This window comes from Helianthus annuus, chromosome 1 (assembly GCF_002127325.2).
Source record: "Helianthus annuus cultivar XRQ/B chromosome 1, HanXRQr2.0-SUNRISE, whole genome shotgun sequence".
NCBI lineage: Eukaryota > Viridiplantae > Streptophyta > Magnoliopsida > Asterales > Asteraceae > Helianthus > Helianthus annuus.
Genome location: NC_035433.2, coordinates 147,954,261 through 147,981,345, shown reverse-complemented (window position 1 = coordinate 147,981,345; position 27,085 = coordinate 147,954,261). Strand labels below are relative to the sequence as shown.

The window sequence follows — 27,085 nt, the reverse complement described above, 5'->3', positions numbered from 1 at the left end:
AAATAAAAAGTATTACACTAAACACTTGTCTTCACCAAGTGATGTAAGAGACTTAGGCAAACATGGCCTTTGATTGTCAAGAACTCTTACGATCAATCTTGGATCCCGAGACGACTCACACACTCTATGAAGGACAATGGATGATGGTGGTGGATGATGGTGTTGTGATGGTGGTGGGTGAAGTGTGAGAGAGGTGGTGTGCCAAGGGATGAGTTGCAAGAGCTCCAAGCACTCCTATTTATAGGCTGAACAGAAGCCTGGGCACGGCCCCGTGTCCATCCGAGTCTCTCTCTTCATTAATTGCAATTCGCAATTGCAATAAATGCGTCTGCAGGAAGTTGACCACGCCCCCGTGTCCGCTGGGCACGGCTCCGTGGTGGGCAATAGAAACTTCTACAGGTTTGTCTTTTGTGCCAAGGCTGACCATGACCCCGTGTTTGCTGGGCACAGCCCCTGCTCAGCTATCTTCTTGTTTTTGTTTTGGGAGATGCCGTCGAGGAGTCGAGCATGCCACGTTTCTTCCTTTTCTTTGTATTTATGTTGGATTTGGCTGCATTTTTGCTTCTTTTGTTTGTTTAAGCTATTTTAACCCTGAAAATACAAAAAGGAAGACAAAAGCACACTTTTTCCAACATTAGTACTTAAAAAGGGTTAGTTTTATGCCTCATTTGATGTAATTTATATGTTGCATTTTACACACATCGGAACTCCTCCTGCTTAGATCTTGTATGGGGGTTGCAAAGTTGCTATTTGGTTTACGAACTTGCCAGCCCCCCTTTGTGGATGATGTTGTTTCATGTTTTGATAAAGGTCTTCGGGAGGCAATAGAAGACATTGTCATATGTGGGGGGCCTTTTTTGGTGAACTCCAATGGCGGATCGCGACCTTGCTGATGCGGCTAGGTGGGTTGGGCCTTCTCTAGACCCGGGATGTGGCTGCATATAGGGCTGTAAACGAGCCGAGTCAAGCCGAGCTAGAGCCAGCTCGGCTCGAACTCGATTCGAGCTAGCTCGGCTCGAGCTTGAATTTCAAATCGAGCTGAGATTTGAGGCTCGAGCTCGACTCGATAAGAATTCGAGCTAGCTCGGCTCGATCTAGCTCGAACTGCAACACCCCGATTTCCACGTGTCTCACCGGTGGGCCCGGTGGGGACCGTGACGTAGTTGGCAACATTATAGTCAAACCATACAATTATATGAATGCACAGCGGAAGCATAAAGATAAATATATTTCAACCATCGTTTGTAATATCAAATGTATTATGAATAGTCGAAATGTATATAAATAATTAACAAACTAACCCGAAAATGGCTATTAAACCCATGGTTAATAAATCATAAAATACTGTAAAACCTTCTAAATAAACCTTGTCCAGGACTTTCCATCCACACCCCTCACATTTGAAAATTTTCATCTTTATCTTAAAGTTTTGTAAATTATATTTTTGATCCGTAGTCTTTTTCTTTTTTTTTTTACCTAAAACTTTTATAATTTACATTTTTACCCATAATTTGGTTATTTACATTTTTTACCCATATGTTTTATAACAACCCCTCAACTTTGAAACTTCATATTTTTAGCCCTCAAGTTTGAATTCCGTCACCACTCCATTAAGCTTTTAAACTTTGTGTATTTACCCTATGCGCTATTACTCTGTTTTTACGCCCGCCACCCTCTCAAGTTTTAAAATTTGGGTTTTTACTCCTTACACTATCACTTCATTTTTACACCTCCTTAACTTTAATTTTTTTTTTATAGTTAACGCATCATATAACGTTTGAACTAATCAATTTGATGTTTGTGATGTACCCGCACCGCAACGCGTACGGGTCTAATTTCTAGTTGAACTTATGAGCAAATGTTTATTGATTTTTTATCATATTGGCAATTTTAATTTTTTTAGATATGGAATAAATAGATATTGTAGACCTAGTTTTTCATCACCGGAATTCAACTCTCATCACTTAGAAAAACAACGCCTTGTCTAACGCCTTATACGTACCATCATGTCATCAAAGGAAATTGAACTCTCATCATTAATTCTGCTACCAAACCAAACCAAACCTTATCGTCTTACGATCACATCCTCTTTCCCACATTGGCAGATAACCATGCTTAATCGCCAAGATCACATAGAGAAAGCCCTAAAAGTTGAAGACTTTTTGCTGCACAATCCATTCCAATTCTCACAAACTCAGTTGTATTAAACACTACCTACCCCTTATTCATCCAAACCCTGACCCCCAATTCATCTCTAAATTGCCCATCACGTGACAAGCACGTGCTTCCGTTAACTGCATAAAACAAACACAGTTTGAAAAGTGGACTGAAATGGTTACGAAAGTGAAACTAACGGACTGAAATCGCAATTTTTAAACTAATGGACTGAAACCGTTATTTTTGACAAACCTCAGGGACGAAAACAGTAATTAACTCTATTATAATTGTTTTATTTTATTGTTTAATTATTTTTATTGAAGTAGGGGACAATTTAGTAATTTCACATCCACTTAACATCAAAAACTAATCCCCATCCGTGTCAGGGACTATCTGGGAACGGAATTGCAAAAGTTGGGGACTAAAGGTGAAAAATAGACAAACAACAAGGACTATCCGGACATTTTTCTCTTTTCAAAATTTATCCTACACATATTGAAATTTACCATACATATATCCTACACATATCGAAATTATCCTACGTATATCGAAAATTATCATTCACCAAAAATTAGGTTAGTATATTTTAAAAATTAGTTACAAGATTAATTGATTTACTAATTTAGAGGAATGTAATGAATTAATTAATATTGTAATTTTACCTATATACTTTTATAAAACTTTTTTTTTCTCACTTGGACCTCCACATAGATGATAATAGTACTATCTTTAAACTAAAAAAGTACTAAGATTTGTACAAAGTCAATAATGGTTATGAACATAAAAAAAAAGTGAAGTGAGTCTAAATGTACCCCCTCTTGTGAGAGAAAAATTGACGGGCCTCCTGTCAGTATGGAGGGGTGGGGATTTAGTAGCACCTAATATATCATGTGTTAATAGTTGCTTATATGGGTAGAGGTGACCCCATCATACCATCACTTACAAACCAATCAATCACAAATTACCACCTCATTTAATCCAATTCTATCACACTATCACTAACTCTAACACCCTGTCGGTGCAATGGCTGACGTGTTACTTAATAGTGATTAGAAATCATAAACCTCGGTCCGTCAATTCTTACAATAAATATAAGTAATTGCAGTGGAATGTAATTACATTTATTTTCTTCAATGTCTTCTTTTACTCTCAAGCACCTTTCGTGTCTTTCTAAAATAACCCTGATAACCTAACGTACACTAACCACATGTACGCATGAGTATTTTAAAATGGTACTTTCACAAATATATAAATATATACACACATACACACACAAAGTACTTTAAAATACTTTGAAATTCTAAACCCTAATTAAAAAAACATTTTTTTTTAAATCCGATTGAATTCCTAAAATATCAAATCAGTTAAAAACATATGGTTGATACCGGAACCTGCTGCCTTACCCGTTAGATAATCGGTTCCTGTTTCCAAACCAATTGTTTTGTGCACTATAGACGACCAAAAACTACTACCCTTTGTAAAGATTTTATTCCTTTCTTGCTAAAAGTTACATCCACAGTCTACACCCTTCACTTAGTTGGAATAGATTTAATCATTTTATAGTTGAATATTTTAATTTTCAAATGACTCACTTTAACTACGAATGTAAATAGTAATAAACTAGTGTTCAACCCCCGCGTTGCGGGGCGGGGGTCGTAAAACCGTATTAAGTATGTTTCTAAGATCCTACTTTAATTACTATACTTTTGGGTTAACCTGCACGTTGTAGCGAGTTTTGTAGCGGCATCTTACATGCTTTACAAACAGGGGCCCTTTCATATTGTTACCTAGAGATAAGATAAAACCATTTAGCCAAACCAAAACCTACAAAACTGAACGATAACCAACAATCATGGTTTGGTTATGCGGTGCGTTAAAACCGAAACGTGAGGCGGCACTGCACCTTTTTTTTGCACCACACTAAATTTTATTTGAACGGTTGTTATTAAATTATAGCACATTTCATTTTTTTGGAATAAAACTTTCTAAACTAAATGTTATAAACACACCTTTTGGTTAGCTGTCATTTTTTAATTGCAATTAAGGATTCATAATGCTTTTACCTGATCAAACACACCCTGCAATTTACTTTTTCTTTTGACTGTTTCTAGAAACCACAAGCAACCCCTGCCTTCATCCACACACAATCAAACCTGGAATATTTTTTGTCACTCATATGTGAACAGTTCAAATTATACTCATCCCTTCTTCCCTAAAGACGATATGTACTGATATAGTGATACAATTACTTATCTTTACACCGATACAACCAATTTATAGAAGATTTATATATGGAAGATTTCTTCACAAATTATAATTTCTTCTCGCTCGTTGGTATCCTTGTCTAAATGTATAACTAAGATGTTATTTAGGTGGTCGGATGTCGCCCATCTGAACATGCATGGCGAAAACGACTCGCCAGAGATTGCCCGAAACGTCGCCGGAACCCTAGCCGCCATCGTTGGAGGCGGCGGCTAGGTGGTGAAACACCCTCAACGATCTCCTTGCAGCCATAGTATTCATTGATGGTATTTGTTGTAGACGTCGGACACTGTTTTGAGGTGGACCATTGATGGTGTTGCCGCCGTAGCGCCGCCACGGAACCACCGTCCTCGGCCCCTCCCTTCTAACTCCTTATCTCTAACTCTTTGTGTCGATAACCATCTCTTTCTACTCCTCACGTTTTCTATCTCTCTTCCTTTTAATTTGAACAAAGGCGGTTAGGAACCTAGGGTTTTTTCATTGATATAAGCAGGTGGGTGCCGTGATGGCGACTGGAATTAAGACAAGATATATGTAAAACTAAAGGCGTACCTTGTTATGTAGGATTGACGCTTCTTCGTCAAAAGACAGCCACGACTCCTCTTGACTTATCTGCATAATATGTGTTACCAAATTCACATTCTACCATTTTTATACGGTCAACAAACAGTCAAGCACAAAGTAAACATACCTTGGGAGCTAAAGTGGCTTTTGAGTCATCCTGCGCTTCAGCTTTTGTCGTTGCAGACCCGTCAAATATAGACGGAAGCTCTTGAACTAGAAGTTTCGAACCTTGTGCAAATAGCAGATCAAGCAATTCGGGAGCCTGCACAAAAATATATTATTCACTTAAATGAGTTATGGTTCAATGTAAGGTTGTAAAAGTGCATACCTTAATATTGTCATCTATTTCCATTTCTTTACGTGCAATAACGGGCCCAGCGTCTAGAGCTCGGACAGTGAATGCTAATGATACTCCGGTCTTTTTAACTCCATCCAGATAAATTTTGTATTTTTACATTGGCGTAAAAGTTTACTAGTTAACATAATATATACACACACACTTAATATATTAATTATAAATTGTATAAATAACGTGCTTGTTTAGGCTCATGAGCCAGCTCGAGTTCGTTTACTAAACAAGCTTATTTTTAGTCCCAGGCTCGTTTCGAGTAGCATGCAAGTAGTTCGGCTCGTTTACACCCCTAACTTAAACAACTAACCAAGTTACTTATACAATGGCGAATAAAATTGCAAGAAAAAAAGGACAAACATTTCTTCAAACACTTGATATGCATAGATTCTCAACATCATCAATCATATGCAATGCAACTATTGACTTTGATAATCAGAGATATGAGAAAGGAATTGGAGTAATGCTTTTGTATTTCTTGTATATTCACTAAAAAGGAACATGTACAGTATTTATAGCCTATACAATTGTTACTAAGAAAGGAATGAATAAAAGACATTTAAAAGAAAGGCTGTCAATTAGCAAGCCAAGAAATCAGCTTTGAATAGCAAAGATGTCGATCTTGATTTGCAAGGTTGTCAATGGTTTATTTTGGTAAAAGATGGTGACAGCTCCAAGACTTTTTCAATCAAATATTTCAACATTCCCCCTCAAGTTGAGTAGTGGGATTTCCAATACTTAACTTGTCAAGACAGTGAGTGAAAATTTTTCCATTGACTGCTTTTGTCAATATATCTGCAAGTTGCTCTTCTGACCGGACAAACGGAAGTTCAATGATCCCTGTTTCAAGTTTCTCTTTGATGAAATGTCTGTCTACCTCAACATGTTTTGTGCGGTCATGCTGAACTGGATTCTCCGAAATTTGAATAGCTGCTTTGTTATCACACATGATTTTGCTGGTTTGGTTTGGAGGATACCCGATTTCAGTCAAGAGCTTCCGTATCCATAGTATCTCTGCAAGACCTCGAGCTATTCCTCGAAATTCTGCTTCAGCACTTGAAAGTGCTACCACCTTTTGTTTCTTGCTTTTCCAAGTGACGAGATTCCCCCCGACTAGGGTAAAATAACCGGATGTTGATCTTCGGTTTCCTTTATCTCCGGCCCAGTCAGCATCAGTAAAAACTTGGGTTTCTAAATGTCCGCTTGTTTTGAATAAAACTCCATAGCCAGGAGTTCCTTTGAGGTATCTAATAATTCTCCACACGGCTTCCATGTGGGTAACTTGAGGTTGATGCATGAATTGGCTAACAACCCCTACTGCATAAGCAATATCTGGACGGGTATGTGAGAGATAGATCAACTTTCCTACCATCCGTTGGTATTTCTCCTTATCGGCCAACTCACCCTCTTCCTCCATAAAAAGTTTTTGGTTCACCATCATAGGAGTATCAACGGGTTTGCAATCAATCATCCCTGTTTCTGCTAGTAGGTCAAGGACATATTTCTTTTGGCAAATAAAGATTCCTTGTTTAGACCTTAGGACTTCGATCCCAAGGAAGTATTTAAGTCTTCCTAGGTCCTTCATTTCGAATTCGGTGAACAAATTTGCCTTTAACCTTGTTATTTCTTCTTCATCATTGCTTGTAATTATCATATCATCAACATAGATAATTAAGCATGTTACAAGATTATTTCTCCGTTTAAGAAACAGAGTATGATCTGAATTACTCTGTTTAAAACCATATTTTTTCATGGCTAGAGTAAATCTGCCAAACCAGGCTCGGGGAGATTGTTTCAGCCCATATAAGGATTTCTTCAAACGACACACTTCTCCAGGGTTATACTTTTCGGTGAATCCAGGAGGAGGTTCCATGTAGACTTCTTCTTTAAGTTCTCCATGTAGGAATGCGTTTTTTACGTCAAATTGATGTAGGGGCCATCCTTTATTTGCAGCTATTGAGAAGAGGACCCTGATTGTGTCAATCTTAGCCACGGGAGAAAAAGTTTCGGAATAGTCAATTCCGTATGTTTGAGTGTATCCCTTGGCTACTAGACGGGCTTTGTATCTTTCAATGGTTCCATCTGGCTTGTGCTTTATGGTAAAAACCCATCGACATCCCACTGGTTTTTTACCAGGTGGAAGGATACATTTTTTCCATGTATCGTTTTTCTTAAGTGCCTCCATTTCAGTTTTCATTGCCTCTCTCCAGTTTTTGGACTCTAGAGCTTGCCCAATGGAAGTTGGAATTTCTTCAGAGTATAGAGATGCGGTAAAGGCCTTGGCTTCTGTTGATAAATTTCCGTTGACTATGTTTGCCATTGGATATTTTGAACCTCGACTCTCCTTTTCAGGAGAGTATCTTTTTGGAGGTATTCCTCTGTTGGTTCTTGGGGGTAGAACATACCTAGCTGGTTCAGCTTCATTTTGGCTATCTTGTTCACCCTGTACAGGCTGTTGCTCTGCCTCATTATTAGATGAGTCAGGAGGGTCAATATTCTCATGTGTTTCAAAAATAGGGGACGAATGATGGATAAACGGAGAATCAACATGCTCTTGGGTTTCAGAATTACTTACCTCTGATGTCAGGTTGGGAAGATCATTGTTTGTTGGTACTGTGGATTGTGATAGTGACTCTGTTTGGGTACTATGATTAAGCTCTTCTGATGATGGCTTCCACTTCAACCAACTCAATGTGTCATTGTACTCCTTTTCCCCCTGACCAGTGTGTTGGGTGTTGTAGAAGTATTCGGTTTCAAGGAAGTCACAATTCATAGTGGTGAACATATGACGTTTTTTCGGACTATAACACCGGTAACCTTGTTGATTGACTCCATAACCCACAAATACACATTTTTCAGCACATGGATCAAGTTTGGAACGTTCTGTTTTTGGTATGTGAACAAAAACAGAACAACCAAAGACACGAGGTTCAAGGGTAAGTGTAGAAGGGGGTTTATGGAATTTGGATAGTACTTGGAGTGGAGTTTTCAAGCTAAGGGCTATAGTTGGAAGGCGATTTACAAGATAAGTTGCTGTAACAAGAGCTTCAGGCCAAAAAAATTTAGGAACTTGGGATTCTATCATGAGGGCACGAGTTATTTCTAAAAGAAAGCGGTTTTTTCTTTCAGATACCCCGTTTTGTTCGGGTGTGTGAGCACATGAGGTTTGATGGATTATCCCCTTTTCTTCACAAAATTGTTTCATTGAAGTATTCACAAATTCTCCACCATTATCAGATCTGAGAATTTGTATATCGCTTTTGAATTGGTTTTTAACCATGGTAGAAAAATTCTTGAATTTTGTAACTACTTCGGATTTATTTTTCAAGAGATAAGTCCACGTCATGCGTGTGCAATCATCAATAAATAGCAAGAAATAACGAAAGTTTTGCCCCCCCCCCCCTCAACTTTTGCCGGTCCCCACACGTCAGAGTGAATTAATGAAAAAGGAAAGTCAACCTTAGTATCATTCGATTTGAAAGTATGTCTATGACTCTTGGCCAAAACACATGTCTCACACTTCAAGACTTTATTTGAAGGAAATATTTTAGGAAACAAACGATGCAAGTAACCGGTGGATGGGTGTCCCAATCTTCGGTGCCATAACCAAGCCTCCCTATCTGTAGATCCGTGAGCTAGCATCACAGTACCTTGTTGAGTCACTTCATCCACGTAGTATAACCCTTGGCGTTCAGTACCACGCCCAATGATCATTCCCGTCCTGATGTCCTGTAAGATACAAAAAGTAGGGTGCATTAGGACAACACAGTTCAGTTCTCTTGTAACATGACTGATTGATAGCAATTTATGGGATAGAGATGGAACATAAAGACAGTTTGACAATTTCATGGTTGGTGAAATTTGAATAGTCCCTCCTCCTTTTACTTGGATAACTTCCCCATTTGCAGTATGAATTCGAGATTTTTGGGGTTTTGACATTGAGCGTAAGTCAGAAATATCAAAGGTCATAGTGTCAGTCGCACCACAATCAAAAATCCATGAGTCATTTTTTTCATTATTTGTTGCTATATTAACTTCCCCAATAGCAACAGACCTTTTTGACTCTTCTTTTAACAAATCAGAAGTTTGAGGGAAGCTTTTGGTCATTTCTAAAAGTTGGGGTTCATTTAATAGATCAAGAATTTTAGGACTAAAGAATTGAGGGTTTAAAACTGAATTATTGGAATTATATGGATTTAAAGAAGAACTTTGAGAAAGTGAAGGGCTTGAGAAGGAATCCTCAAACCCTATACCTGCAACATCGACCCTCTTTTCTTCTTCTTTCATGGCTGCTAGAAAACCACAACCACTGTCCATTTTTTCATCGGATTTTTGGTATACGCCGCTGCCGCTACCACCGCCGCCACCGCTGCCGGTCTCTGGGTTGCTTACAGCAGCCGCTGCCTTCCCGTCTTTTCCCTTTTTGTGGCCATCAGCCCACCATTCAGGATACCCAACAAGTTTGAAACATTGTTCTTTCGTATGCTTCGCCATACCACAGTGGTCACACTTTAACTTGTTTTTATCAACCCGAGATGATGACGGATTGAATTTCTGATCCGGCCGACGACCCCTTGAAATAAGCCCTGCCCCATTGGAATCACTAGAATCACTGGTAGAGTTCAACCCAGACGCTACCCCTTGTTGTGTGGTCCCGAAAATATTTTGATGGGCTGTTTCTTTTCGAACGGCCGCATACGCAGCCTCGGCCGACGGCAAAGGTTCCCACCGGAGTATCTCCCTTTTAATGGGGTCATATTTCCGGTCGAGTGCGTTAAGGAATTGAAACAATTTATTTTCTGATCTGGCTTTGTTGTAAGTAGCGATGTCGGTAGAACATGTCATTGGGTTCGGATCTCTTCGTTCAATTTCTCCCCATATGCCCTGCATCACAATCCAGAACTCTTCTAACGGTATGCCATTTTGCTTGAACTCGTTTGCTTTGACGTGGAGATCGAAAGTTTGGAGCTTGTCTTTACCACTGCTATACGTAACTGAAAGAGCATCCCATAGTGCTTTTGCTGTCGGGAACTCTATTAAGTTACTAGCAAGAGCCGGCTCGATATTTTGGATAAGCCACGAGAAAATAACAAGATCATCTTGTTCCCATTGATCATATTTTTCATCAGTGGGTTCTGGTGGATTTTGGGTAAGGTGGTTTAAAAAAGCTCTTGATTTCCCCCCTATGGCGACTCGTATCATTCGAGCCCATAGAGCGTAGTTTTGGCTTGTGAGGCTAAGGCTAATTTTTAGTCGATCGGAAGGATTTGGTTTGGAATTTTGGGTTTGAGTTTGAATGCTATCTTTCAGAAGGTTGGCAATTTGGATGGCAAGGCTATTGTCTTCTTTTTCAGACATGTTTTTTGGTTTTGGTTGATAAGAAGCAAAAGAGTCTAGGATCGTAGGTATGGCTCTGAGACCATATTGACTTTGATAATCAGAGATATGAGAAAGGAATTGGAGTAATGCTTTTGTATTTCTTGTATATTCACTAAAAAGGAACATGTACAGTATTTATAGCCTATACAATTGTTACTAAGAAAGGAATGAATAAAAGACATTTAAAAGAAAGGCTGTCAATTAGCAAGCCAAGAAATCAGCTTTGAATAGCAAAGATGTCGATCTTGATTTGCAAGGTTGTCAATGGTTTATTTTGGTAAAAGATGGTGACAGCTCCAAGACTTTTTCAATCAAATATTTCAACAGCAACAAGGTCAACTACACCCAAAATCGCAGCACTGATCAAGATTCATCATGAATTCAAACGTTAATTGTAAAATTCAAAGTTTGCAATGCAAAATAAAAAAAACCTAGCATAATAGTTAGTTTCAGCAGGTAGGCAGGCGTTAACAAAAGAGTGCATATTAAAAGTAAAATCATTCACAGGAAGTTCCCTTCACCTCAGTCCGGGTAAACCCCTTTGTTTAGGTCTCTGCATAATCGATCGAAATCCATTAACATAAACTTCACATATTTGATCATTATTGCTCCAAGGTTCATAAATCAAATTGCATTTAAGAAAAAAGCAGTGGCTTTATTTATGGTTCCATGTTACCTTAATGGCAGTCGCAGAGAGTAGTAGTTTGTTGGTCGGTCGAGGGGTTGTACATGTCTGGTGGTGCGGTTGTGGTTCGTCGGTGGAAGTTTTTCCTGGAAACGAATGGATGGAGAGGGAGGAGAGGAGAGGAGAGATGAATGTTTGAGAGCACAAAATTTTGAATGGGGGAATTTGGATTGGGAACTCTGGGAAGAAACAACTTTTTTCTAGATTTTTAAAACAAAAATTACAGTTTCAGCCAACAGGGGTACTACTGGGAGTGGGTCAGTAGGGGTTGGGTTTAGAGCTTGGGTTGACATGTCATGGAAGTGGGCTCCATCAGGTCACCGTAAAAAAGTGGGGTGTGTTAGCAGCGTGAGCTAGCTGGCGTGGGCGGAAATGTGGAAATTTATATATTTTTTTTGTATTGACATTCATAAAATAAAACACACCACTAATTTAATTTTAAAAAAAAAAGTTACATAAAATCCTAATAAATTTAAAAAAACAACTTAATAAATCCTAAAAAAATTTTAAAAAAAAAAACTTCATGATAAATTCTAAAAAAAATTACGAAGTACGATAAATATTAAAGTGGGGAACCCAACGAAATTCCGGGTTCTCATTGTGCCTATACTCGATTTTGCCGATCTCCACTCGATCGTCGTAGCTTAGGTCCCCCGCAGGCACACGATCGAAGCATGCTTTAAACCGATCCAGGTGCAGTTTTAACTCCCGCGACTTATGTTGACACGCGTTCAAGTTATGACGTGCGTTACCAACATGTTGTTGGTATTCCTGAAACGGTCGTGTCCAGTAGGCGATTTGACCACGACGTAGCGTTCGTCAATGATTGACGTCACTAGCGCTAGCTCCTCCTCATGTTAAAGGTTGGGTTGAGTTAGATTGTGAATAAAAATTGTTGTGATGACACCTTGATATGGTAAAAAGTCATGCAACCTAAAAATGAGCTATCAATGCTGCATTGAGTGGTTGTATGGTACAACCTCATCCATTACGTTGCACATCCCATGATCCCTAATCCAATTTGGACTCAAAAGTACAACCCCACAAGTATACACAATCCCACAATGTCCACATCCAAGAGTAGACAAAGGTAGGCCCGAAATTGACAATGCAAAATGAATAGGTCGAGTGTACAATGCACCACAATCTAGTATAGCTAGCACTACAACTCCGTGAGGACCACTACGCAAATAACGGAAAACACCTATGTTTTCATAATTGGATGAGACCAATAACAGGCTATATAACTAGTCCGGTTAAAATCTTTTTGACCGCCTCCATCTCAAGTCTGAACCAGCAAACCAAACCCGGTTGTGAGATTGAATTTCTAATTAATTGTATTTTTTATTTTTCTCTATCCAAATATCATTTAGTAGTTTGGTTTCCGCTTTCCTTTATATATTGTTTCCTATTTTGTTAAAATTGAAAATTTACACTAAAAGATAAAAGTAGATTCATATTTTAGTTTAAACTAGAATTTACACCCGCGCTTCGCGGCGGGATAACGTTTTTTTAAAGTTGCACATACGTCAAAACGTAACTTAAATTTATACCACATGTAACTAAAGCTAAATACATAAAACCCGATTACAAGAGTATTTAGAAAGTTAAAGGGTTGTCAGTGTCAATGCCGAAAGTTGAGAAAACACAAAAAAAATATGTCGAAATGTAAATCTACTTAAGTTCATATCCACACGTTAATAAAAATAAAGACATAAAACTCGATTAAAAAATATTTAGAAAGTTAAAGGGTTGTAAGAGTCAATGCTGAAAATGAAAGGTTAAAAGTAAAAAAAAAAAACAAAACAAAAAATTATGTCGTAAATCAACTTAAGTTTATATCAACACGTAAGTAAAAATGAAGACATAAAACTCGGTTAAAAAGTATTTAAAAAGTTAAGGGGTCGTAAGAGTCAATCCTGAAAGTTAAAGGTTAAAGGTAAGAGAAAAGAAAAAAAAAAAAAAGAGGAGTACTGTAGCATAAAAAGTAGTAAAAAACCCTTTACAATTCATGCGATTTTGAAACCGGTCTCACGAGTCCTATTAGTGGACCGATTTGATAACCCCGTCCGATTATGAAAACATTGCAAAACACAAAACAATCGATCAATACCATTGAAGACGTATATCCGAGGCCGGACAACATCATCAGGACGAATCAAACTCCATCAGGACGAACACTTAGGATGTGTCCGTGCCATATCAAGAATCTCCGAAGACGGACTCCCGTTCGAGTGCGTATGGCCGAATGACGTCATCTCAGTTGACTACTATAAATACTCAGCCAAGTACAAAACCAAGTACAGTTTTCTGACTCTCCGTCTTTATTTTCTCTCTCTAGTTTCTCTCTCTAAACAAATACTTATCCTCACGCCAGAGGGTGGTCGCAGAGGGGCCCTCCCATCTCTGCGGCGAGCCTAACGGTTTTCTGTTTTGCAGGAACCTTTTCCATCTCCCTCAAAGATCCAAACCCTGTTTACAGGCTTCGGCCTAAACCTGGTTTCTTGGTTCTTCAACCATATACAAGAATTTGCTTATTATGATTCACAAAGAATTCACAACAAAATCAACCAAAAATCCTAAAACATCGAATTTCTTCAAATTATATCTCTTATACAAAAAGCAACATGTACCCTTTCATTTAGCACACATGCCCCTTTGATAATTAATACATACCTCTTTGATTAACACACATACCCCTTTAATATTTATAGTTTATTTTGCATCCATTTGAACCGGTATAACTTATAAACGGATAAGCACGGCGGTTTGATAAAATACGTTGTTTTCAATAAAAACAATTTAACAATTTACCGACATGTTGATTTGCAAACCGACGCCTATTGGTGACAAAATATTCCAATCCACGCGCCGCCATTTGAACATCATCACTTTACATTTGAAATATTCGACAACCAGACTCATGCACCTTTTGAAAAGAACCAAACCGACACGTCAACACCATCCACCGATTCACCGCCGTGACACCGATTGCCACCGTTTCGACCCCTATATAACCCCCCCACCATCACTCATCTTCAGACACCGTTATCATGATCTTTCTCTCTGTCTAACGCATCTATAGCGCACCACCGTTTCTGCCTCCCCACCCACGAACGGACGAAGATCGATACAGGCTATTCTCTGTTTCCTTATTTTTGTTAGTTTCTTAATCTTCTTCATTGTCTTCAACAGTACAAGAAAATTAATCAATTTACTCATGTGATATTTTATTCACATTTTTTCCCTTGGTAGTTGGTAGAGAATTACAGAATTGCCATTGTTCTAACCAACAGACTTACGGCACTGGCTATGGAGGCCGACCATCGCTGGAGACGGAAAGAGAGAAAGAACGTGAGAGACGCGGTTGTGTTGTGCTAGGGAGTTTGGTGGTGGTGTCTGGTTCTGACGATTGATCAGTGTTCAGGCTATGGTGGCGGGGCGGTGCAGTGGCGGACCCAGGATTTTATTTCAATGGGGTCCATTTTCGGGTCGGTCTTCGTTCGGGTCGAGTTAAAGTGAGGTTTGAACTAGATTTTTTAAAAAAAAATAAGAAAAATGGGCTTATTAAGGATTGAACCCATGACCTCTTAGTGGAAAAGAGGGAGATTTACCACTACACCAGCTTTCTTTTTATTTCTATGGTGTCCACCTAATTGTATTTATGGGGTCCATATACAATTTAATATACCGAATCTACTATTTTTTTAAAAAAGATTGGGGTCCGGAGACCCCGGTGGCACCAATGTGGGTCCGCCCCTGGGGCGGTGTTGTGCTTTGGTGGATGGAGGGTCGTCAGATTCTGGCCAACCTAAGATGACCGACCGCGGCGGCATACATGTGGTATGCGATGCTTCGGCAAACTACGATTATACCGTTGGGTTTCATGCGCTTCAACTTTAATGGTGGACTCCATCCAAGACCGGGCCATTTTACGTTGGATCATTGGAAGGTGAAGTGGTGGTTGTGGTGGCGTGGTTAGCAGTGGTATTATGTTTAACGGTTTTGTTTGGTATTGTAAAAACCAGGGTGCCAACGGTTTTATTGTGTGTCAACATTTTAGATATAATGGCTGATAGTTGTCTCCATTAAATAGGAAAAAAGTCTAATTAATTAATTAATTATTTAACACTTAACACTTTAATGTAAATTTTATTTATATATTTTAATTCTAACATAATATAACTAGCTATATAGTATATCCATTTAAAACTTTTAAAAAAATTTACTATTCTTTTTGGATAAGTAACTTAATATAAATTTATAATTTTATAACTTTATTGAAAACGAATACGTATCTCTGTCATATTGCGTGGTAAAATCTACTAGGTATTTATAGATTTTTTTGCATCCACCCAAACCATTATACCCCTTGCAAAAAAGTCATGACGCTACAATTTATTTTGAACATGTAACCGCCATGTGAACCATCCCGTTGGTTCATGCGGCATGTTAATTTGATACCAAACATCATAAAAAATAAGGTATACGTTGGTCGAATAAAAAATCACGTTGGTTAATAAATGAGAAAACTTCTTTACGTACGAGCGTCATGATGTCGCATCTAATATAGTGATGCTAAAATATTAATAATCAACATCCCGCTGCAACGCGCGGACAACGCCAACTCGTTAATTTACAAAAATAAATACTATCTTGGCATGAAAAAAAAAAAACCATAAACTTAAGATCAATCAACAACATTTTGTGCATTCGATCATACCTACGATACCAACATATCAACAACAGCCTCATCGATTAACGACCCAAGTAATCGCCCTTCGATCTCAACTCCGATTTCAAACGCTTCCAAGTCAAAATCGAGCCACTTTTTATGTTGACCACAACTCATATCCTTGTCAACAAGCTCATCCACCATACAATCTTTCATCTGTTCCCACTCATTGACCTTATTACACACATCTTCAACCAACCGGTCTTTTCTTGTTACAACTGCTAGCCCTCTTAACCAAACTGCACATCTCGAGTCAATGCACTCGCTCACACAGTCAAACACGAGCTTACGCCTTAACTTTGGCTCGTGTTTCTTGTCAAAAACCGGTTTTTGAGCTTCTTGTCAAACACAATCTTGCTGGCCCTGTTTAAGGTAAAATCCTCAAACATTGACTCGATGCCCGAAAGTATGTTTTTTATGTACACGCGTTCTGACTCATTGCCAGATGAGTCGGGATCAGCTTCGGTTTTCGTCAGTATCGTTGAGAAAACTGCACCGAATTCTTGACCCGCTACCTACAAACATCACACAAGTCAAAGGTAAATCAACTGTAACAAAGTGACGTACTTGAGCGTCTTTACTGGTTCCGTCTTGGTTTCTTTTGTCTTGGAAGATTATGGTTCTCGTGATTCTCGATTCGTGATAAACCGAAGCCGGACTCATCGCCGTTAACTCCCGTAGTTGTTGATCCAAAAGGGTACTTAACGAACCACCTCCGGTTGCTGAGCTCAAACTATTTCGGTTAATCTTATCCGTTGATCGCGAAATTGGATATGTGAACGTAAAAGAAATAACATCCAAACCATTAGATTTAGATGCAACTTTTCCATTTCTATCTTGTTTAGCACAACCCTTGTTTTTAACATCTTCGGTTAAACGTTTCCAACGATCAACGGTTTTGTTCGCCGCAATTATAGCCGCTGAGCGCTTATCAGAAACCGATTTTCTAGATTGCGTATTCGTAGAAGATACCGAAGATTTTGCAGGAGATTTTACTCTATCGGGTACACAATTCTGCTTTTTATTGTTCGGTTTGAGCACTTTGTTTGTAGCAGGTTTCTTGAGTGTGTTCTTTTCACAAACTGGTTGATTGTTCGCAGATTTTGCTCCGTTTAAAGTCAAACCCTCTCGTTTTTTAACGTTGACTTTCGCCTGAATAGCTAAAGAAACCGACTTTTTCCCGTCTTTTTGTTCTAAACATCCGTCCCAACTTTTGTTCATTGATTGCCCTTTAAGCTTCCTAGCAGCGTTTGACTCCACGGGCCTTGTAGGAGACGGTTTTCGATTAGAAACGTCAAACGAAGTTGACCCAACAAGCGGTATTTTTGACATTGCTTCCATTATACGCGTGGGATCGTTTAAAAATGCATGAAGTTAACGATCCCGATGAAAATAAGAGTTCAAACATTTTAGATACAGATGCAAAAAAACAACCTTTGGACGAAAGTCGCAAAACGAGTCAAAACTGAGGGTCGAAAATGGCATTTTACTCTTAACTTTAATATGAACACTCTAAAGTGGATTTTATGTAATGATTCATACCGGATGATACTGACTGATCTTCATGTTTGTATCGACGCTCGTTTTCTGCTGCGGTTGTAATGTATGAATTTTAAATTCAAGGTTAAAAAACAGAAAGTCAAAGCTGACTAAAGTCAAAATTCGCAAAAGTCAAAATCCGTGTTCAAGATCCAACAGAAAAACAACCAGAGATAAGCCGGCCGTGGGACGACGTATTGGCGTTTCCGGAGAGAGACATCGACAATTTGCCGAAAAACGAAGCGAACTACATCGCACCAACACCTGTTTGTAGAGGGGACCCAAACCTTCCAAACGGGCCGTTTGGTTTCTTAAGCTAGCTGCTTTGGTTCATCCCAACCGTAGATCGGTTGTGCACGGTTCTGTTCACTATACGTGGCTGCAGACTTGTTGCCGGTGCTGCCGTTTAGCCTCCGCTCTTTCCAAACTCTGTCGGATTTTTAATAATTTAAAGAGGTGAGAATTCTTCTATAAAAAATTATAGGAGAGACTTAATAATTTATAAGCATACATAATTAATTTTAGAAATTTTAATAAAAAAAATCCTAAATAACTAAATTTTTGTTAGTGCATAAGAATAAAAGGAGTTGTAAGTACTGTTTTATATAAAAATAACAATAATAAAAAAAATGAAAGGTTAATATGCAGGTTATAAAAGAAACGAACAAGTGTTTGTAAATATTTATTAAACTCAGTATAGTTATATACCTATTTCCCCAAATAGTTATGAGCCCTAATTTCTTGCAATCAAAATTTATTAACTTAAGACTGCCGTTATGATTAATTGCGTCAGGGCATTTGGTAGATTGGACGTAACAAACAGAAACATGATCAAAATTAACCTGGAAGAGCTCGGTAAGAACAAGTGGGAAGCTTGGTCGGAGATGGTGAAATTCCGGCGAGTAGAAATATAGAAACGGATTAGCGAAATTGAAAGTGTAATTTGGTTGCAATCGCATCCATGAGTCTCTATTTATACTTATCGAAGGCGGTTTAGGTGGTAGAGGCGTAATATGAGTCGGGGGTTTAAGTGGATTAACGGATAAGCACCAAAACGAATGAAAAACGTGATGAAAGATGGGAGTGGAGATAAGGATTTATACAAAAATCAAATCGAATGCGGTTAATAACCGGTACACCAATAATCGGTTAGGGGTTAAAAAACTGTATTTGTATCTGGTTATAGATATTTACGATAGTAACTGGTTATTTCAGTGTAACGGTTAACAGAGAAAAAAACCAAAAAAAATGAAAATAACGAATTAATTAACCGGTTATTAACCGAATCAGTTAAAATCAATAAACGAACAATTAAAGCAAGAGTTAAAATCAATAAACGAACAATTAAAGCAAGAACCGGTTAAAGCAAAAAAAAATAAAGTTAATTACCTTTACCGGTTAACTAAACCCATTAACGAAATTAACCGATTTGTACACCTCTAGACTCACACCCGGTTTTCAAATCATTATTATTCTCCTTTTTTTTTAGTGGTTACTCAAATTGAAAAGAGTAGACGTTCGGTTTACTTGAAAGTTAGGTAGTCTCCTTCCTTCCTTCCTATACACACAACTTCTCTCACTACAACAGATCCACTGATTCGAATCAAATCCACCAAATCAACCAACATCCCATCACAGATCTCCCCTACATCTGCAATTTCTTGATTTCTTCAAACAACAACAATGGACAACAGCCCTCCATACTACAAGGAGGGCTTGCCACTCTCAACAACCCTATCCAAATCAGAAAAACAACGGTCCAGATCGTCCTCCAGATCTTCTGTACCCTCAATCTTCTTCGCTTTCTTTTCTTGTGTCGCCTGGCTTTACATCGCCGGCAGGTAATTATGGATATATATATGTATTGATCTTGTTGCTTGTTATTGTTAATTGGTGAAGAATTCGATGAATCTGGATCTTGGTGTTTGAATTTGGGAATGGTGATTTTAGGGCTTTTAGTTGAAATGATCATTTTATTCCAATTTTAGGGTTTTTGTTTGGTGATTATTTTACATAAAGGGAAATTGCCAACAAGGGTAGCTAAAAGACCCCATTTTTTATGATGGGTATGACTAGTTTTTACTACAAATTTTGAAGTTGAATTGTACTTTTTGACAAGGATAGGAGTGAAAGTTTAATGTTTGACAAATTTATAAACTCGAATATAGTTCAATTTTGACAAAATTTCTCGTGTTTGTGCAAATTGAACTCACTCATTTTGATTTGGGTGTTTTGGTTCCTTTCTTGGTGATATTCTTTTTTACTTGAAATTGTAATAGAAACTAGAATTACGACCTGACGCAATGCGGCGGGGATTCTTTAGTTATAACTAAGTCAGTTTAGGACCCGCACGTTATGTTGAACATGTCAAACGGGAAAAAAAATAGACGATGTAAAAACGTTCACCCACACACGCACGTTGCGTCGTGTTAACTCGCAAAATTTAGAACGAAACATAAAACCGGTAAACCAAAGACCCACGTTGCGATGTGTTAAGTCACAAAATTTAGAACAAGCGTAAAGCGAAAAATTTGCGGAAAATGAAAACTATAAAGGACCGAAGTTGAAAGTAAAAAAAAAGTTGTGATGATAGATTGCAAAAGATAAAAAGTTTTGGGTTAAAAGTAAAAAAAAAAACAAATAGTTTTTGGTTAAAAGTAATTTATGAAATACTTTTGGGTGAAAAGTAAAAAAATCAATTTTTTTTTTAAAAACCCCCAAAGCAAAGGTTACAACAACCATATGCATAACCATTTTTTCTTTGAAAAACCCCCAAAGCCAAGATTATAACACTTCGCGAAAGATGAAAAGTCTATGGGACCAAAGTTGCAAAAGATGAAACGCTTTCGGTTAAAAGTAAAAAAAATCAAGGTGGTTAAATCGCAAAAGATGGAAACTTTTGAATTAGAAGTGAAAAATCAAATTAATCAAAGGGGTTAAATTGTATAAGATGGAAACTTTTGAATTAGAAGTGAAAAATCAAATTAATCAAAGGGGTTAAAATACCAAAGATTAAAACTTTAAACTTAAATTGTCAAAGATTAAGACTTTAGGGTTAAAAAGGAAAATTCCATTTTTTTTTGGAAAACTCCCAAAGCTAAAGGTACAACAACCTTAAGCACAATTAAGTTGCTTATTTATAGGTTAATAATAATAATAATGGTTCTTAGTTTTCAACTTTTGTGGGTTGCTCATAATTTTTGTAATTTTGGACTTGGTTTTCTAAAATGCGCGCATTGGAAGCACATAACGCCTACGTCACATGATGCAGTGATGAGATCGCATTGCGCGTTTTGATTCCATGATGGCGGGGATACACGGCTTATGTAGTTGACTAGTATCTGAATAAATTGGACCGTGATTGCAATGGGTCTTTGTTTTCCAAATTTGTTTGAACAAATCTGACAATCGGTTGAGCAACGGGTTGAGTATTTGAACAAATTAGACCATCAATTGAACAAATTTGACTAAAGATGATGAGAATATCTTATATTATAGTGTTTAGAAGTTAACAAGTTCAAATATTATCTATAAATAATATTTTAGTAATTTTTAATAACGAACGCTTCGCATACGTGATTCGCGTATCAGTTTTGTGAAATGAGGGTTTGTGATTGGAGGAGTTTTTTAGGGTAATTATGGTTTTTTGTTATCCTCTATTAAATTGAAAATTATTATGTTAATTATGAGCCTAAACGACTTGTCGTATTTTATGTTTACTAGGTTATGGCAGGATGCTGAGAACCGAATGTTGTTGGCTAATTTGCTTATGCAGAATTCCGCAGAGGTTTGCTCTAAATCTACAATTGTCAAATTGTTTTAAAGAGTTAATTGCCCGGATGGTCCCTGTGGTTTCACGTTTTTTCACGTTTAGTTCCCACCTTTTGGAAATAGCAGGTATGCTCCCTATGGTTTGTCATTTTGTTTCTCGGATAGTCCCCTGACATTTACTCACGGGACTATCCGAGTAACAAAATGACAAACCATAGGGAGCATACCTGCTATTTCCAAACTAACTGACATCTACTCAGGGGACTATCCGAGTAACAAAATAACAAACCATAAGGAGCATACCTGCTATTTTCAAAAGGTGAGGACTAAACGTGAAAAAACGTGAAACCACAGGGACTATCCGGGCAATTAACTCTTGTTTTAAATGTTACATAAATGATAACCAAGTATTTAGGTATTTTTAGCTTAAAAACTTGTATATTGATTTCTTCTATTAACTTCTTTTTTTGTGTTTTTTGCAGAGACCGAAGGTTCTAACCGTTGAAGACAAACTCGTGGTCTTAGGATGCAAGTAATTTTTGGTCAACTTTTATCTGTGTGTGTAAAGCGTACTTAATTTATCGTCTTTAGAGTTACCTCTTGACATTCTAATTAACATTTCTATGTAAATGGTTATAATTCAGGGATTTAGAGAGAAAAATTGTTGAAGCAGAAATGGAAATAACGCTAGCAAAAAGTCAAGGTTTTCTTAAGGACCGGTTAAAACAACCTGGTCTTTCTTCCAGTAAAAAACTGCTTGCAGTAATTGGCGTTTATACCGGATTCGGTAGTCGATTAAATAGAAATGTTTTCAGGGGATCTTGGATGCCAAAAGGTTAGTTGACGACTTGACGACTAAAAAACGTTTAATCATTTTTTTATACATATGAATATAGACTGAAGAGTAAGATGCTAATTTATTTGAGTTTTTACAGGTGATTCTTTGAAAAAGCTTGAAGAAAGGGGAATTGTCATACGTTTTGTAATTGGACGGAGGTTGTCTACTTGATTTATTTATTAATTTTTATTTTATTTTCTTAGTTTACATTATATACATATTTTTTTTTTTTTTTTGTGGATGAAAACTTTTATATTCACCAACTTGACAGTCAAGATAACCTTTAATCAATCTGACAAATATATTTATAAAATATTTGCAATGGGAGAAAAAAAATAACGATTTCCACAATTTGGCTAAAGTTATAAACTAGTAATACGGTACTAAATTTTGCTAACGGTCTTTAGTATATTATACTTCATTTTGGCAACTAATCAAATCTAATTAAACTTCGAATTTTCAGTCCTAATCGTGGTGATAGCTTGGACCGTAACATTGATGAGGAAAATCGTACAACAAAAGATTTCTTGATTCTTGTAAGTTAAGAGTAGTAGCTTTATCTTCAAGTTATGTAGTTTTATAGATGGTCATATAAAACTTAAGAGTAAAATGCCATTTTCGTCCCTGAGGTTTGGCCAGTTTTGCGACTTTCGTCCAAAAGTTCGTTTTTCCGCATCTGTGGATCCAAAAGGTATGAAAAAAATGTCATTTTCATCCGGCTCGTTAACTCCATCCATATTTCTCCGTTAAGTCAGGTATTTCCATCTTTTTTGTTAACTTAAAGGGCAATTCGGTCTTTTTCACTTTATGTAAAAAGACGGAATACCCCTGAAAAAGACTGAATTGCTCTTTAAGTTAACAAAAAAAGACGGAAATAACCTTGACTTAACGGAGAAAAATGGATGGAGTTAATGAACTGGATGAAAAGCGCAAAATTTCAAACCTTTTGGATCCAGATGCGGAAAAGCCAAACCTTTGGGCGAAAGTCACAAAACTGGCCAAAATTCAGGGACGAAAATGGCATTTTACTCAAAACTTAATCTTGGCTAAATACCATTTCTTCTTATACATAACAATTTATGCTCCCTAAATCACGCGTTTGTTCGTAGGATGGTCATGAAGAAGCTGACGAAGAATCACCAAAGAAAGCTAAGTTCTTCTTTAGCACCGCAGTTCAAAACTGGGATGCGGAGTTTTATGTAAAAGTGGATAACAATATTGCCCTTGATCTTGGTAAGAATCTTACGATTTGTTTTTGTCTTACATGTCGGAAATTGTTGTATTTATTAATCATATTCGCCTTTTACAGAGGGGTTAATTGAACTTCTTGAAAGCCGCCGTGGTCAAGATAGTGTATATATTGGATGCATGAAATCAGGAGAAGTGGTCGCTGAAGAGTAAGTAGCCTTGCCCTTTTTTACCAACTTTGTTTATTTTTAATCACTTGTCCAAAATACCTTCTTTAATGACTAACGAATGGATGCTTTCTACCCTATATCAGTTAGCGTTATTAGATTGTAAAAAAAAAAAAAAAAAAAAAAAAAAAATTTATACTGTTATACATTTCATCTATAGGGGAGGGTTATCTTTAGAACGCTAAATACTGCGAGAACCATGAGAAAGAATGAAAAAACCATTCAAATTCATTTTTTTTTAATACAGACCTCATAATTAAAATACAACATTTAAAAAAGAATTTACTCTTTAAATCATTGATCTCTCCTCTCAAAATCACTCTTAATATTTTTTTACACGTGTAAATGGCAAACTTATACATGTGTAATTTTTTTTGAGTAAAATGCATGGATAGTCCTTGTGGTTTGGTGAAATTTCACCTTTAGTCCCCAACTTTTCAAAATTACACTCTTAGTCCCTGTGGTTTGACAAGTTGTTACTCGGATAGTCCCCAAAGCAGATGGAGGTTAGTTTTTCTGGTTAAGTGGGTGTGAAATGAGTCAAATGACAAGGACTATCCGAGTAACAACTTGTCAAACCACAAGGACTATCCGAGTAACAACTTGTCAAACCACAGGGACTAAGAGTGTAATTCTGAAAAGTTGGAGACTAAAGGTGAAATTTCACCAAACCACAGGGACTATCTGTGCATTTTACTCTTTTTTTTATTTACCAATACGTGCAAATTTATTTTCAAATATTGTATTCGAATAATAATGATAGGTGTAAAAACATTTTTGAATTAGAATGGTTTATGACTAAGTTCTCGCGGTAATCACGATATACATGCGTTCTCATTTTAACATTACCCTTCATCTATATACATATATACATGTGTGTGTGTGTGTGTGCGTGCAAGTTTTTATCTTTTGTAACCACCCATGTGTGTTTACCATTTGTCAGGGGAAAGCCATGGTATGAACCGGATTGGTGGAAGTTCGGTGATGAGAAATCGTAAGTATTTTTAACTTATAAGTAGAATAATATAAGCAGCCCTTTAAATGACAAACTTAATACTATTATGGGGGCGTTTGGTTCGCAGGAATTCAATGGAATTTAAGGGAATTGGAATTTGAATTCCATTTCTTAAGATGTTTGGTTCACAGAATTTGATGGAATTGGAATCCCAATTCCAATCTCCATGTGTTTGGTTGACAATGGAATTGGAATTGGAATTAGGCATGAATTCCTTCAAATTATTTTAACTAAGGTAGCGTTCGTTTCATGGAATGGAATGGAATGGAATGGAATTAGGAAGTTTTTCTTTGTAAAATTGATCTTGGTTGGGGGAGGGAGGAATTTGAAATCCCATGAATTTCTTTAATTAATGAAATTTGTGACTATTTCAACATTCCTTAGAAATCCTTCACTCTAATGAAGGAATGGAATGGAATGTTGAAATAGTCACAAATTTCATTGATTAAAGAAATTCATTGGATTTCAAATTCCTCCCTCCCCAAACCAAGATCAATTTTACAAAGAAAAGCTTCCCAATTCCATTCCATTCCATGACATGAAACGAACGCTACCTAAAGGAATTCAAAATCCTTCCTATATGTGAAGGAATTAAAGTAAACTCATTGGAATCTTCGACCGTTTCGACCCGCACCTTTCGACCCGTACCATTTTGACCCGTAACGTTTTGACGCGAACGGTTTCGACCCGTACCGTTTTGAATTGAACCGTTTCGACCCGTACCGTTTCGAATCGAATCGTTTCAACGCGAACCGTTTCGACCCGTACCGTTTCGACCTGTACTGTTTCAACCTGAACTGTTTCGACTCGAATTGTTTCCACACGAACCGTTTCGACCCGTACCGTACCGTTTCAAATCGAACCGTTTCGACCCGTACCGTTTCGAATCGAACCGCTTCAACCCGAACCGTTTCAACGTGAACCGTTTCGACCCGAACTGGTGGTTGTGGGTGCCGGGGTGATGGATTCCAATTCATTTGACAATCAAACACAACAAAAATGGAAATGAGATTCCAATTCCAACAATTTCCAATTCCAATTGGAATGTTTAAATTCCAAATCCAATTCCTTCAAATTCTAATTCCTATACAAATTCCAATTCCAATTCCAAATCATTCCGCGAACCAAACGCCCCCTATGAATCCATGATTAGTGATGAATTTTGTAGTTTAATGTCGTAAGGATGTTGACTTTGTTACTTGACTTGTACCGTATGAAAGTGAAGATGGGACCCACAAACGTATTCTCTTTTTTCATATCCAAATAACTAGGACCAAAAAAAAAACCTACTTTTTGTGCAGGTATTTTCGGCATGCAGCTGGATCACTTATTATTCTATCAAAAAATTTTGCTCAGTACATAAACATAAACAGGTAAGTTATATACCGAACTACCTATATGTCAATCCATTGTTTCCAGCTTAGACTTCCTTCTAGAAACTTCTGTTTTTTGTCAATGAGTAAAAGACTAGTATGCCCTTCAATATATTATTTTCTTGCAGCGCATCTCTAAAGAGTTATGCTCATGAAGATACATCCATTGGTTCATGGATGATGGGCATAAAAGCAACCTATATAGACGAAAGTCGCGTGTGCTGCAGCAGCTCTAGACAAGGTAAATGTGCTTCCATGGTGCTGACATGGCAATTTTGACTTTTTTTTGTATGAATGGGTCAATTCGGGTTATGCTACGCCTAACGGTTCAAATGGATAAACCTTAACATTATAATTGGCTAATTGCCCATTTTGATCAAAACCCCTTTTGACCCTTGGTTCTTTACAAGTTATTGATAATTAATAATATATTAATTTTGTTACACAAAACTTTAAAGGGTGTGTTAGATGCTTAGTTGACGTTCGAACAATTTGTTCCCAGATAAGGTGTGTTCGCTGGCTTGATTGGGGTCGAGAAGTTTAATTTGGCGGTTCTAACACAGGTATAGCCCCAGGAGAATTTACAAATAGCTTGGGAAAGTAACAATATATTTCTGTAAAGTTCAGTGACTATTTTAAGTTGGATTACTCAAGTATAAAGAGTTCAAATTTTGGATTATATATTTGTATGTTGTGTTGACCCGCCCATTGTGTGTTGCGGTTTTATCTCATTCTTAGCAAGATAAGTTTTTTTTTTTCTTTTTGGTAAAAAAAAACGAGATATTGCTTGTGGTTATGGGTGTTATGGGTTGCGGTTTAACATGACTCGTAGTATTATTTGTGTAAAAAAATCAACTCTAACTTGCACATATTTGAAAATGTGTAGCCTGAACACAACTTGTTTACATGTATGTAAACTTGTCAAACAAGAGTAATACTCAAGTTGCAAACATGTTAATTGTGTTGGTGGGTTGTAAAAAAGTGGGTTATCGGTTGCCGTATT

The 27,085-nt window shown here is 37.3% G+C and overlaps 3 protein-coding genes across 4 annotated transcripts; 1 reads left to right on the top strand and 2 right to left on the bottom strand.

Annotated features, from left to right (window-relative positions):
• Positions 1 to 4,365: 4,365 nt before the first annotated feature.
• Positions 4,366 to 5,878, bottom strand: LOC110884192 (methionyl-tRNA formyltransferase). The gene is made up of 4 exons (XM_022131877.2): positions 5,312 to 5,878; positions 5,111 to 5,245; positions 4,972 to 5,031; positions 4,366 to 4,855 (listed from the first exon to the last, which is right to left on the bottom strand). The coding sequence occupies exons 1-4, from the start codon at positions 5,333 to 5,335 to the stop codon at positions 4,844 to 4,846; spliced, it is 231 nt and encodes a 76-aa protein (XP_021987569.1). The 5' UTR covers positions 5,336 to 5,878; the 3' UTR covers positions 4,366 to 4,843.
• Positions 5,879 to 16,061: 10,183 nt separating this feature from the next.
• LOC110884201 lies at positions 16,062 to 18,702 on the bottom strand. 2 transcript variants are annotated; one of them, XM_035976294.1, is made up of 3 exons: positions 18,513 to 18,702; positions 16,699 to 18,099; positions 16,062 to 16,646 (listed from the first exon to the last, which is right to left on the bottom strand). In XM_035976294.1, the coding sequence occupies exons 2-3, from the start codon at positions 17,470 to 17,472 to the stop codon at positions 16,425 to 16,427; spliced, it is 996 nt and encodes a 331-aa protein (XP_035832187.1). In that variant the 5' UTR covers positions 17,473 to 18,099; positions 18,513 to 18,702; the 3' UTR covers positions 16,062 to 16,424. The 2 variants fall into 2 exon arrangements, with proteins under 2 accessions (XP_035832187.1, XP_021987579.1); XM_022131887.2 differs by lacking the exon at positions 18,513 to 18,702 and having other exon boundaries at positions 16,699 to 18,288.
• Positions 18,703 to 19,164: 462 nt separating this feature from the next.
• Positions 19,165 to 26,838, top strand: LOC110884211 (hydroxyproline O-galactosyltransferase HPGT3). The gene is made up of 12 exons (XM_022131895.2): positions 19,165 to 19,511; positions 21,394 to 21,457; positions 21,924 to 21,973; positions 22,086 to 22,276; positions 22,377 to 22,437; positions 22,743 to 22,815; positions 23,389 to 23,512; positions 23,589 to 23,676; positions 24,638 to 24,688; positions 26,011 to 26,082; positions 26,211 to 26,323; positions 26,585 to 26,838. The coding sequence occupies exons 1-12, from the start codon at positions 19,354 to 19,356 to the stop codon at positions 26,605 to 26,607; spliced, it is 1,068 nt and encodes a 355-aa protein (XP_021987587.1). The 5' UTR covers positions 19,165 to 19,353; the 3' UTR covers positions 26,608 to 26,838.
• The last annotated feature ends 247 nt before the right edge of the window (positions 26,839 to 27,085 follow it).